This window comes from Cuculus canorus, chromosome 9 (genome assembly GCF_017976375.1).
Source record: "Cuculus canorus isolate bCucCan1 chromosome 9, bCucCan1.pri, whole genome shotgun sequence".
NCBI classification, from domain to species: domain Eukaryota; kingdom Metazoa; phylum Chordata; class Aves; order Cuculiformes; family Cuculidae; genus Cuculus; species Cuculus canorus.
Window position 1 is genome coordinate 2426277 of NC_071409.1, and position 14266 is coordinate 2440542.

General features: G+C 42.5%; 1 protein-coding gene across 4 annotated transcripts in view; it reads right to left on the bottom strand.

The window, feature by feature from the left end:
* Positions 1-561: 561 nt before the first annotated feature.
* Positions 562-14266, bottom strand: part of UGGT1 (UDP-glucose glycoprotein glucosyltransferase 1) — a 49159-nt gene continuing 35454 nt past the window's right edge. For all 4 annotated transcript variants that reach the window (XM_054074573.1, XM_054074575.1, XM_054074574.1 and 1 more), the window contains 12 exons: positions 12639-12797; positions 12173-12258; positions 11769-11853; positions 10704-10792; positions 10139-10243; positions 9506-9590; positions 7666-7848; positions 6347-6507; positions 5766-5880; positions 4995-5111; positions 4520-4679; positions 562-4080 (listed from right to left, as the gene is read on the bottom strand). In XM_054074573.1, the coding sequence (XP_053930548.1) occupies positions 4055-4080; positions 4520-4679; positions 4995-5111; positions 5766-5880; positions 6347-6507; positions 7666-7848; positions 9506-9590; positions 10139-10243; positions 10704-10792; positions 11769-11853; positions 12173-12258; positions 12639-12797 (1371 nt within the window). In that variant the 3' untranslated portion in view covers positions 562-4054. The remainder of the gene's footprint in view (positions 4081-4519; positions 4680-4994; positions 5112-5765; positions 5881-6346; positions 6508-7665; positions 7849-9505; positions 9591-10138; positions 10244-10703; positions 10793-11768; positions 11854-12172; positions 12259-12638; positions 12798-14266) is intronic.

Consider the following 14266-nt stretch of genomic DNA (forward strand, 5'->3'; position numbering starts at 1 on the left):
CAAACAGTCTCCTGTAAGAACCCAAAGACATAGTTCCATGGTGTTCAACTGAGCTTTCTGTGTGAAACTGTCTCTTTCCTGGCTCATTGAGTAATAAAGATGCTCCGGTTGAGAGGTCTTTCTCAGAATTCCATCCGAGTTTGGAATTCCTTCCCAACTCAGAAAGAGACCCAGACGCAGCTGCAAGCATTATTTGAGAAACACTAACTTTTCTGAGCACTGACTATGAATAGATCAGTGTGACTCTTAATAAAATGAGGAAAAGCGGCAAAAGCACCTTTGGTTTATTTTCAGGAGGTAAAGATGGAAAAAAGATATAAATATTCCTTTGCTGTAAAATACTTCTATTGTTTTTTTAACAGAAGTGTCTCAGTTTAGGGGCTGCTTTAATACCATGGCTAACAAGACAGGCTTGGAACAGAAACATTGTTTTCCCCTTCTAGAAGCTGAAATCAGCAGCATTCCAACACTTGAATACAAGAAGCAGCGAAAAACATACTGTAAGTAACTCCATTAACAAACCAGTTACCAGAGCCAAAATAATCGACATGAGGAGCAGGGTAAAGAACAGAAAAGGCTTTATTATGTCAGACAGATCTTATTGTTGCCACTGTACTGGGAAACTGGCTGTAATCTCTGTTTGGGTAACATTCAGTAGAGAATCGCTACCTTAGGGCAGCGCCACACTGAGCGACGGTGCTGTCCTGAACAGATTACAGGTCTGGATATGCAAAACAGTTTCTATTAAGAAAACGCAGCAGTTCGGTTCCTCAACTTGCCATTGGATATTTACTGCTTTGTACATGTCCCACCCCTTTCAGTTCCTTTACAACCCAACCCCCAACAGCTAAGTGAAAGAGAAATCTTAAAAACATATTTCTCTATTCTTTGTTTCCTAGTAAAGCAGTGAAATCTTCCTTTTAAAATAAAGTACTGGGCATCTTCACCATGAGAGTGGTGAGGCCCTGGCCCAGGTTGCTCAGGGAAGCTGTGGCTGCCCCATCCCTGAAGGTGTTCCAGGCCAGGTTGGATGGGCCTTGGGCAGCCTGAGCCAGTGGGAGGTGTCCCTTTCTGTCACAGGGGCGTTGGAACCGGATGATCTTTAAGGTTCCTTTCAACACAAACTGTTCTATGATTCTATGATCTTTCCGTGTGAATTCTTCACTGAGATGACAAGCTTGTGTAGCCGGAGATTTGGAACACTGTCATCAGTTTGCCACAGCCTTTCTAGTCTGAGGGATCGAAAATTATGTTGTGACCTCTGAATAACCCTATTTTTATATTTTCTCTCATCCCTCTTACTAGCTGCCAGGCCCAGGCCATCAGCTGCCTATTGCAGCCATCATTTTAATCTGAGATTTCTTTTAGATGGAGCTGCCAAAGGATTTTTCAAGGCCCAGTTGAGCACTACGAGCAAGAGTAGACACTTGCTAAGCCATTGTTCTTCTCTGGGACTGTTATTCTTATCTGCAAATAAACAGTGGCTTCCCAGAACAACTGGAGTAGTTCACATTTGGGCTGATATGTACCACGTGCATTTTATCATGTACTTGACAACAAGTCCAGGACCCTCAGAGTACTGCAAAAGGTACTGACAATACATGCTTCTGGTTTCTGTCTATACCAACTGCCAGTTAGATTTATTTGTGTTCCTTACAAAGAGGTGAACAGAAGAGCATGGTCTCTGTTAACCAGAGGGAACAAAAATATTCTCCATAGATTGCCAGATCTTTTAATTAAAAAAGTCTGTGGTGTGGGTGTTTCAGTGCGTACATGAACTATTAGCATGGAGGAGCAAAAAGTATTTCTCTAACTGACATTTAAGTTAAAATTGTTTTCTCCTTATTCGGCTCCAAACAAGGCATTGCAAATATTGTGCTGAATTTAAAAGGTTACTTTCTTCTCTATGTTCTGCCTTCTAATATTAATAAAAAAAAAAAAGGCAGCCAAATATGGTTCTAGAGAGGAGAGGGTCTTGCCCTGTTCTTCCGAGGGCTGGCGCAGATCCTTTCCTTACCCACACACCATTTATCCTATGGGATCCTGCACACAGCCCTTGCCCACCTGATCCTGCGCTCCAAAGAGGCAGAAGCAACTTGTAGCTGAGCACAGGAAAGGTATTTTGTGCTGCATCAGCTGTTTAAAACAGGCTAATTAGCATAGTATGTAATTACTTTTAATTTGTTGGCACGTAGATTGTTGGGTTTTTACATTAGAAAAAAATCTTCTGGTTGAAGTCTGCTCACCCTGAACTGGAACAGTTTTTGTGGGAAGCACAAGTCGCTGGTCGCATACAGAGCATCAGGGAAACAATTGGAATTTAAACCCCCTCAAAGTGGAGAATACCAAAGCCAGTAACACACCGAGCTCGGGGTTCAATATCCAGGTCCTTTGTTTGCAGAGCTTCCCCTCTGGAGAGGGGAGATTATAAAACCTGTCCTTTGTAGAACTGCCAGAAGCATACGTGCAGGGTGAGGGATCAGTTTACTGACCTCGCCAGCAAAGTGCACTTTAGAGACACCGCCTATGCCTTTAAACAGATTCGTTTTAGAGTTTGGGTTAGTGATTTGGGCTCTTTCTTGAGCTGCATTTCGGTTTGGTTGCCCCGTTGAACACAGATTTAAACACTACAGCTGCTGTCATTCAGATTCCTCTCCAAAACACTGATGGGATGATACAAGACAATAATTGTACAAGAATATCTTAGGTCAGGATTATCTTTAGTGTGAAGCTCTTACAGCACAGCACATTTACCTGTATAAAAACACGGGAGGCAGAAATTATCCCAGTCTGGATTTCTAAAGAAGTGCACAGGGAGCTATATTTTACTACTAGAAGTACTACTTCAGTATTTCAACTTTTCCACTTCTCATTGTTCTAGGGAAACAGGGCTTGAGGGGATATTTTAATTGGTATGTTCATAACAGAACTATGGCAGCATCATCTTTAAAAATTAATAGACACAAATATGAATGATAAAACCAGCCCAGGGTAATTAATCTTTGCAAGAAAACGTGCACAGAATGAAAACAAACACAGGTGAAATATTCAGAAAACCCAAAAATCAAATTAGGATGGTAATGTGTGTGAGCAAAAAGGGTGATCAAAGGACTGGGTGTGAACTATAGCTTAAGACCTAAGAACTCCAAAGTTTTTATTGATGTGACAACGTTTCTGTTCAAAGAAAAATAAAGTTAAGGAAATGTACATGATGAAAAACTTCCAAGTTTCCACAGATTTCTTCATAAACAAAAGAAACATTCATGAATCAGTGAACCACAGCAATAGTAAGGCCCTACCAGTTTTGCAGAGCAGGAGGGAAGGAGGGCACTTGCATTGAAGTCAGATGGGCTAAGATGAACTGAGCTGCCAAATTCAATGTTCTGCTCACTTCGTAAGCTCAGGCGTTTGTGTTTGGATGGGAATTTAAACAGATTGGGGTAACTTCACATTAAGCCAAACCTTCAAAAGTTAGGCAATAAGTGAAGAGAGGAAATAGAAAATCTAAGCAATGCTGGATTTGTTACAAAATCAAGGGCATACTGAACAAATCTGAGCAGCATTCCTTGAAAACCTGCAGATTAAACAGCATTCCAAATTCAAGGCATGATTTTAAGCCTTTTAAATGTTACCTGGAAAAATTCGCTCCGTCAGTTGAGGTTAGGACTTATATTCTAGCCAACGGCTCAACGGTCTGCGATTCCCAGGCTCAAGTGAGGTCTGAGGCTAACAGGATCTTCATCAGTGGTGGAGGCAGCACCAGCAGAAGGAACAGGCTCTGGCTTTTCCAGTGAATTGTGAAGTTTTGTTTCTGAAATGCTAAACTCCATCGTGGGCTCTTTCATCTCCATCACAGGTGCAAAACCGAGTAATGCTAATTCCAGCAATCCAGATCCTATTTCATATGCAGGAATTAACCCAAAGGCAAGTAATAAAAATGCATACATCATCCCATTCGATTATTCAGCAGTTTTGCAGACATACCGGAAAAAACCCTAGCTTTCAATATAAAAATTGTCTATGAAACAGTCTAACTTGAATTTTTCTCCATGGATCATAATTCCACGTGTGCTGCTGGATCTGTAGAAAAGGAGAGAAAAAATGAGCTGCATTTCCAGCTGCCTCAATTAGCAGATTGGTTTAAAAATTAGTATATAATACCCAAAGACTTGTTCTTTGCAAGATTCTCAGCGACTGAAGAACACCCCACACCCACTGTGTACAGCGGCACTTTAATTAAGGGTTAAGACAAAGCCAAGCTGATGATATTGCAGGTGCGACGAGGGTCTTTAACAGAACTGGAGAAAGCCTGTGAGAAAGCTCTGTGATCTCTCAGTTTCACAGTCAAGTTGAATTACCCCACCCTCACTCGGCAAGGCCTTTCTGTCCTGATAAAACACACCAAGTATTGAACAGATCCTCCAGGCAAGCCTCTGCATGGTTACAGGGAACAAGGATGCAATTTAATCCCAGTCCAAACAGGTAGGAGGTCATAGAAGTAGGGAAACAGGAAGATTACCATGTGTGTGTTGTCCTGGCATCTTCGCTGGTGTTCCTGTTTCTTTCTCTTTCTGGAAAAGACTTTGGAGCAGTTTGATTTCTTGGTCGTAGTCCTGCCACTCTGGAACGATGCGCATCGCTGCTTGCAGTTTGGGCTCTTTGGTCATTGGGTTATTACACTACCAAGGAGACAGACCAACTGTTCAGATACTTCCCGCATAAAAAAGGTTATTTCCCCGGCAGCGGTATGCTTCCCCCTGGTGGAATTAACCAGTTGGCAAACAATATGTGCCTGTCTTTCAGCTAGAGTACAGCAAGTACACTCTTTCCAAATTCATAGCAATGCCACTGCTCCAGGTAAGAGAAATACAGAAGCTAAAGGGAAAAACTGAAGTGCTGAACACACGACGATGCAGGATGAGGTAGGGAAATGCCTCTAAAATCAGTCACTCTGTTTTCCTCTTACATAAGAACAGGGTAGCCACTGCACTTACCAGATCAATGGTTTTTGCTCTCTTCTTTGAGGAATCATCACACCATGTTTCACACCACAGCCACTCCTGGGGGAGTGATTTAATTGGCACCTGGTGGATCATGTTGTTAGGCAAATCCTGTCGTGAAGAGTAAGAATCAGTAGCAGTTTCCACAGGATGCAGGGTGGGAGGAAGAACCCCCCACCCAGACAGTATTGAACAGTTTAGCTTTCATAAAGAGATGTTTTTGCCAGCGCAAATAGAGTGATGAATCAATCTTTCATTCCATTCCAAACAAAGTCCTTTGGGGAAAAAAACTGCACACTACAACTGTTAATCAATCTTTCTTGAAAATCAGTTATTTAGCGAACATATTAAAGCAATACTATGAATCCAATATCAAACCTGTACTGGACAAGCACGGAAGGCTACTCTTAACCACTTCAAACAACTGTGTTATTTCCTCACTCCATGGTAGAAGCCTTATTTCCGTGTTATTAAATCAGTGCCCAGTGAAGCATTCGGAGCTGGACAGCCCAAGAAACAAGTCCCCAGTTGTGTTATCTATTTGTCTTGGAGGATACTGGCGAATCTGATACTCCTAAGACATGGAAGGGGAAGGTGTTGTTTCTACCCATCAGTTATATTTGATGCTATCGATACCTGCCTGGTTTGAAGGCAGGGATTAACAGGATGGCCACCGGCATCTGGCTGTGACAAAGTTTGGCCAGGGTCCCAACCTGTCATCATACCCCAGTAAAACAAAACAAAAGAAACACAGTAAAAACACACCTGATCAAGGTTGGACAGACTGTTAGGATCCTGACTAAGACCCTGATATTGTCCTCTGAGTCGGTCTCCAGCTGCTATCTTTCTGAACTTCTTCAGATCCACGACATACAAAGCACTACATGGAGATGAGGCAGTTAGTGATGACATTTGACTGATGGGTAACCTACTGCAGCCCCAGCAGATCCCGAGGTAACCCATGCTAAACCAGCCTCTTGCTGGCAGTACATCAGATTACCTAATACAAGTAACGCAGTGCTAACGAGGCCATGGCATGTGCAAAAGGATTCCACCAAATCTATCCTAGCTTTGCTGTCAAACAGACCCTTCTTCCAACATCTGTTATTAACAAATGATGATTTCTAGTTAGTTAACGCGTCAGTTCTTTAACACTTCAGTTCTCCATCGGGAAAAGGTGAACCACACTGAAAGCATCCCTAGTGCTTCAAACAGGCGCAACGGAACCTTAAAGGCAAAAGTAAGCAAAAAATGCTTCACTGCAGCATCACGAACCTACCCAGTTAATTCTAAGTAGTAGCAAACGCTTTCTCCTTCTATTCTGAAAGAGCTAAATTCATCAGTACCTGATATGGTATTTTCTTCCAGCTAAATGACTCGCCCAGTATCCTGATTTCCAGAACCTGTAGCCATCCATTTCTCTTCGACTGTCACAGAATGGAGTATATCCATAAGGAGCACCATCTAGGTTGAAGTCTCTTAATTCCTTTAGGTCTGTGCGAACAATCTGAAGGGAAAGGACATTTTGTTTTTATTTGTAGATGCCTGCCATAGGTTATTTTGAAATACTGGTCAGTATTTAATTTAAGCTGAGCACAGAGTTAGAAGAAGAATTACCTGTTATACTCTGCAGTCTTCTCCATTATGTATATCTAATCCAAAACCACAGCACAAAAGGTGTTTGTCTCCCCTGCCCTTAAAGCTGAAGCAACTAAACTAGAGCTTAAAATGATCTGATAGAGGCTGGTGTGACAGCTGAAGTGTCAAACTGTTGCTTAATAAGCAGCAAGAGTTCTCACTATACATGAACTCTACTGTCATCCTTTGTATCTTTTTCCTCTTGAAAGTTTGCAAACCCTTCAGGGATGAAGGCTTTTTAATGTCTTTTTGACACAGACGTGGCAGTAACACTACTCTAAATACCACTCTGGAGGGACAAAATGCATTCATATCTTTTATAAACAGAGCAAAAACTGTCTAAAATGAGAACGGAGTAGCTGGAAATTTATCCTCAGTGATACTTCAGCATAAGTTGTAACTGTTTTAACTGACATGGGATCACACACTGAACACCTCGCACATTTTGTACTTAGGTGTCAATAATCTGTACTTTTCAGTATTATCTAGGTTTTCAAAGGAGTTTTTTTGGCATACGTATCCTGCTCTCAAACCATTCCAGGCAGTAAGCACACTCAGTGCTTTGCTTTGCAGCAGGACACAGCTTCGGGCACAAGGGATTTGAGTTCTCATTCCAATAAAAGCCACGCAGATCAGGCCAAGTTAAAAGTGGAGGGTGGGAGGGTGTTTGGTGACTTAGGAAAATACCATATGCATAAGTGATCCGCAGGCTGGGAGAACAGACAGAACTGGAAAAAACGGAAAGGTGAAACAAGAATCTTATGTGGCAAACCATCTGGAATCACAGCGAGGGAACGAGGAACCAGACAAAAGCAAAATACAGGCCAACAAAACCAAGCTTTGTGGGAACAGGCAGAAAAACCCGCACTTGCTGAAGCATGCAAGTTACAGAATCGGCCTTCAGTCACGCCTGCGAAGGGCTCAAACCTGCAACCATTCCAATAATGCAGAAACGGTACTCAAGAGCATACTATTCTTGGAGAAAAAGGGAAAAGAAAAGAATGGGTAACTCCAACCTTTGCATTACCTGATCAGCATCCACAAAGAGGATCTTATCAACAGCTAATGGGAAAAGCACATCTAGAAAGAGGATCTTGTAACCCCAGATGATGCGCTGTTTCTCTGTTTGCTGATGAAGCCAGCGTGGCCATTTATACTGGACAAGCTCGTACTGGAAATTATACTTCTCTGCCATGTATGGGATGAACTCCTGCAGAAGGAGAGGGAAAAGAAGGACCTTAATTTCAGTTCTTTGCTCCTCTGCAGGAAAAGAAAAGTGCATCACAAGAGATGGATTTCAGTCCTACAATAAAGAACCAAACATCAAAAAATGAAATACCACAAAAAATAACTACAGTTTCATTGTTACTTCAAAGACACAACCCCTATCTGTACAACCTGGAAAGCCGACTATGAGACAACTAAATATTTTTGGCGTTTTTCCCCACAAGATTATTCACGAGCCATTTTATAGTCATCCACAGAGCAGTTTAAAAGAATGATGACTCAATTCATAACATTCTGCAGATGGGAGAATTAGTCTTTAGGGCTGTACAAAGCAGGAATGGGAATAATAGAAGGAGAGAGAAGAACTGGGAGAAATTTTTGACTAGAACAACTTGGCCCATCATCTCATTGGTCGATGCTCTCGACCAATGCCTATTGCCTAAGGGATGGCACTTAGGAAGGGAGTGGGAAGCACATTGTTGCACCACCCCACGAGGTGGCTGACAACAGCAGAGTCACGGCTCAGCCCATGGCCAATTATTTCCCTTTGAGTTTATACTGGACAGGCAATGTTCTCTCAGAAATGCTACTTCCTAATATTAAGCTTTAAAAAGTTGCAGATTCCTGAAAGCTCTGACATCCATTTAGCTCTGGGTTCTGTTTCAAATCCTGCTGTTTGTTTTATGACAGGTAACTGATAAGTACTTCCAGGAACACTCTCCTAGAGGCTGTGTCACATCGTTACGCACTGCTTGTGTACTCAAGTTGGTCTGACACACAGTTTAATGTTTCCTCTTCCACAGCTTATGATCCACTGGTCATAGGCGCTGCTCTTGTGGTCGGTTTTTCCCTATAATCTTTCAACCCTTATGTATAAGCTGTAACTTTATAGCCTTGAATTTCATCTTAAAATCTACACTTCCATCATGCAAGTCACACACAAAAAAGGCCAGAATCTTTCAACTATGACTTTCCTAATATGTGCTGTTCTCTTCAACTCAGTGGCTGGAAAGCTGCTTGGCAGAGAAGGACCTGAAGGCATTGGTTGGCAGCAGCTGAATGAGCCAGCAGTGGCCCAGGTGGCCAGGAAGGCTAACAGCATCCTGGCTTGGATCAGAAACTGCGTGGCCAACAGGAGCAGGGAAGGGTCTGTGCCCCAGTACTTGGCACTGGTGAGGCTGCACCTCGAATCTGGGTTCAGTTTTTGGCCTTTCAGGATATCAGGAAAAATGCCTTCACTGAAAGGGTTCTCAGTCACAGGCAGAGGCTGCCCAGGGAGGCAGTAGAGTCACCATCCCTGGAGGGTTTAACAGACGGGTAAATGAGGTCCTCAGGGATCTGTTTTAGTAGTGGACAGGTATGGGTGGACTTGAGCATCATCTCAAAGGTCTTTTGAAACCAAAGGATTCTATGATACCTTCGGCATGAGTCCACTGTCAACTTCTCTGTTATTTCTCAAAGCTTTCTAGGCAGAACCACCAGCTTATATCAACCTCGTGTTTTGTCCAAAGGTACACAGACAGGTCACTGTACACATGGCTACAGCAGGAAGCACAGGTTGCAACCATTATTTCTTTTAAAACAAAAAAAAACACCAAACTTTTCCCCACCACAGAACAGATTTCTAATTAGTAACAAACCTTGAATGTTGGTGATAAGTAGTTCTTCAGAAACCAAAATTTTAAAGGAGTCTTAGTATGCTTCAGCACAGACAACATCATGATGCTATCAAAAGAAAAAACATAAAGCATTTACAGGAACAACTGCCACCCACTGGAGAGCTTCAGCCTATTGCAAATAGATTTCTTTCATCTACAAAATCACCAACCCCCCAAAAATCCATATACTTTAACTAGTGAGAGAACATACAGCCTGCTGGCTTTCGCAGCCCTTTGAGAACAGGCATTCAGATTCTTCTCCAAAGCAACTATGACTTACTCTATAACTTCTTAACAATACATTTCTACGTGGTTATACCGTAGCAAGAAATTTCAGGACAGCAACATACCACGTATTAAATGAACTGTACTCTGAACACATGAATGTTACACAGACAAGAGTTCCTGTAATACAGTAGACGCAAAAACTACTGAGCTGCTTCTGAGCTGCTAAAGTAGTGGGGCCTTTTTGTTTGGTTTGGGGTTCTTTTTATTGGTTTTGGTTTTCTGTGTTGGTTTTTTTTTTTAATATTCTTGCACATTCTAACCTTTTTCCTTGTGGAAAGCAGGGCACGATACCATGTGAGCCCCCCCGATTATACACTCTGAACTAACCGTAGGAATCTTTCATACAGGTGTCCTGAAGCCACAGAGAAGATATTTAGTACATCGTCTTTATCCTGTTTCACATCTTCATTCTTTTGTCCTCCTGTGAACCCCCTGAAAGGACAAACATGTTTATATAAAGGACAACAGTACGGGCCAGCTCTCCAAGAAGAGAGTCTTCTCTTCCACAAGAGAAGTTAGTTTAATGTAGCACAGTTGTGAGTTTTGGTGTCATGGCCCCCTGCTAGTCAGGGTGTCCTGCACAAGGCAGAGGGCTGCAGACACGGAAGACCCAATAGCTTGCATATGAACATGGGAAAATTGCTAGCTGAGGTGTAGCTCTTGGAAAGTTTTCAGGCTCCCAAGCAGCACTGGGGGTACAGGGAGGTAAGCAGGCGAAAAGCATTAGCTCCGTTTCCTAGAAACTGAGGGGTCCTATGAAAGATAAGTAGTTGGCAAGGCCTGAATTCAAGCTGTCTCAACAGAGGTCTGTGATATTTCATAGCCATAACTGTATCATGAAAAAGGTTTCCAGTTTTGGGAGACTTTCAGGTTATCATTGAATTAATTTTACCATTTGAGAGATTCCCAGAATCCAGATTCATTCTCGCTGGTACCATCACTCAGTAGATCTTCATTCATCATATCTATTTTTTTCTGAACCTGTAAAGCATAGTATTTCTTTAGTGAGCAGAACCATATATTGGGCAAATAGCTACAGAGCCTTGTTTTGACACTGGCTCTGTTTGTATCCACGTGAATTAAGCCCAGGGAGCTAACAGGTAACACAAGCTGTCAGGAGAAACAGCTCAGCGGTGAACTGACGTGTTCTGAACAGACTCCACAGCTGTTTTCAGACACCAACAGCACATTAGTTAAGGTGGTTAAAACGCTTTGCCAAAGGATGCCGAGTGACCACCCTTAATGATGGAGAACACCAATGAAAAATCCTCAAATCAACCAACCACCCAACACACCCCTCCAACCCAATGGAACCCCTCAGCACCACTTTCTATTTCTAAGAGGTATCATTGGCCACTGAGACTCCAAAGCAGATACACAGATGAGGCAGCGCATCAGGAGAATGTCCCAGAATTATCCTAGCACATGTAAATCCTGTGAGGAAGTGTGAACCAGGTGTGTTTTAGCCATCACTTAGCTATCAGTTGTCCTCAAATTTTTCATCTATGCCATTATCCAGCAGGCAGCCCTAAAAGACACTGGATTACTAATTTATCTTTTCTTTAATGTATTCTCTCCTACTGTGTGTCAGACTGATAGAAAATATATTACCAGATGAGTAAAATCCATCTATAATGCATAGAATACTGGCTCAACGGATACACTGAATGTTCACAACTAAACACGTATAGGACATTCAAGACTGGCCATTTCTTTAAGTCATGAGTACATCTGAGTCAGTAAAATGAGAACGTATTTGTTTCTCATGGGCATACAAAAGGAACAGCAGTTAGATGTTGTTTTCTCCTGTGTCAATAAAAACTAAAACCAAGCCTACAGACAATTCTCTCAAATGTATGTGTGGAGGAAGGGATTGTCAGGAAGCCTTAGCTGACATTCCCTCCGCACCACTGGTCAAACAGGCTGTTTTAAGAGCAACTCTACTTTTTAAACTCACCTTTACTTTGATAATTTTGCTCTTGAAGTTGTTGAGAACAACTATAACTTCGCTAGCCTCAGGTGGAGAGTCTGTACCATCGTGGCTGAAATAGCAATAAAATATTAACCTTTACTACAAAGCAGAAATACGTTCTTTATTTCTTCTACACATTTTTCTACACAGCATTAAGCCTTAGCACTGTAATCCAGGTTTAAGATGTACCACAATTAACAAATACATGCCTCTGAACACATGCTTACTGGGTTTTTTAATTAATTTATTTCGTCTCGTGTAACTTCTGTCCAGAGACGTAATTTGGTGATCAGCTCACCACAGCTTGGCAGGGGAACTTTAGATCCATATACTAGAATGCCTAGTTAGTTGAAAAGAAAAAGATTAAAGTATTTCTCATGCTGTCCTACCTGTAGATTCTGTAGATGTCCTCAGATCTGCCCTTTCTGAGCCTTAAAGTCCATGCACCAGGGTTGGCTTTTAACTGGAAGTAACCCTGCAAAGCAAGAAGAGTATTTGCTAGTTTCCAGAAAAAAAAACTTGGTTTTCTACATTTGCGTTGAGTCTTGTATTTTGACCCACTGTTTTCTATCTGCTATTCGTAAGCCTGCTTATCAACATCACCATAAGGTCTTATATAGCCCAGAGAAGAGGAGGATGTAAGGAAAAAATAGAAAAGAGACAAATATACACTGTGAAGTTTTAGACATCAGTGTTAGGGACAAAGTGGTTCCATTATATTTGTAAGCAACTGTGGAGCATAAGTAACTGCACAGACCCAGAACCCACACACCAGAAAATACTCAAGGGCTTCCCCAAGTGATGGCGCCGACTTTGGGACCGGTAACTTGTTGCCAGTTTCAATCAAATGCTTACCAGGTTGGCCATAACAATGGTATCAACGATGACAGGACTGGTTGAAGTTCCCAGTGTAAACTGGAGCCCCCGAGGAGGCTGTCCAGTAGTAATATCATAGCAGTGTCCTTCCAGAAGTAGATACTCCAATTCATACTCTGCAGCTACAACACTATCCACCTGGAAGAAGAAGATGCTGCTGAATTCAGCACTAGCTCCAAAGTACACATTTTTAGTGATTCAGTTGCTCTCCAAAATAGCCATAGTAAATAAACAACACAACTCTTTGACCACGGTAACTCTATTAAACAAATACCTAGAAAGCCTCAAAGAAGCCAGCTCCTTCAAGTGCTGAACCTCGCACATGTCCCTTACTCAAAAGATCTGAATCTCAACTGGTAAGATGCTAGGTTAAAAAAAGGGAGGAAGAACTCCTGCTCAATTTAACAGTTCTTCTTAGCATATTTATTGGAGAATGTAGTCAAGTAAGGGATTGGTCTGGCATGGCATTTCATAAAAGGTAAACCATGAACTTTGAATCTGAACCTGTTTAAAGCTAGTCTCATTTGATATTTATCATCTGAAATAAACATTTTGTTTTGCTCTACATTACTCTTACAGCGCGCTAGGGTACTGTCGGAAAGACCAGTTCCTCTTTTCTGCACCAAAGGTGCCAAGAAAAGAAAAAAAAAACACTAAAAAAACATAAAACCCTTGGGTCTCTTCCAGGCTAAATTCAGGTGTGGCCGAAGGACACTACATAAGCAAGATATTAGCCTCATCTCACAAAAAGTATCATCTCGTCGTGCATCCAAACTGACAGCAATTGCTCCAGCACCAGCGACTGCTTATTATTCTGCACCTGCAGAAGTAAAGGTGCTATTTATTTAGACGCTCAGGATGGTACTTGGAACGCTTGAAGCATTTAACCCCCATCTCTCTCAGGCTTTCGGTTAATCTAAGGGGGAGCACAGGAGTCAGCGGCTTGAAATGCGTAGTAGTATCAGCCGTTCAGGTTCATTTATGGCTTCACAGTTAGATTAAAAGATGAACAGCAAAAAACCCTAAACCCAAAACAAAAACCAACACAAACCATATACCAACAGCAACCCCTGACTGCCTAGATTGCTGAACACCAGCGCAGGATTGCCAATATCAGACTTGGCCACCATCCTGAACAAAGTTGAGGGGCTGGAGCGCATCCAGAGAAGGGGAACAGAGTTAGGGAACGGTCTGGAGCCCAGGGGTTCTGGGAGTGGCTGGGGGGCCTGGGGCTGTTCAGTCTGGAGAAGAGGAGGCTGAGGGGAGACCTGATTGCTCTCTGCAGCTCCCAGAAAGGAGGTTGGGGTGAGGTGGGTGTTGGGCTCTTTTCCCAAGGAGTAAGTGATAGGAAACGGCCTCAAGTTGCACCAGGGGAGGTTTAGACTGGATGTTAATAAAAATTTCTCTGGTGGAAGAGTGGTGAAGCATTGGAAGAGGCTGCTCAGGGCAGCGGTGGAGTCCCCATCCCTGGAGGGGCTCAGAAAGCGTGTGGCTGTGCCGCTTTGGGACTTGGTTCAGTAGGGACAGTGGGGATGGGCTGACGGTTGGACTGGATGAGATTAGAGGTCGTTTCCAACCTTAACGATTCTGGATTCTCAAACGGTATC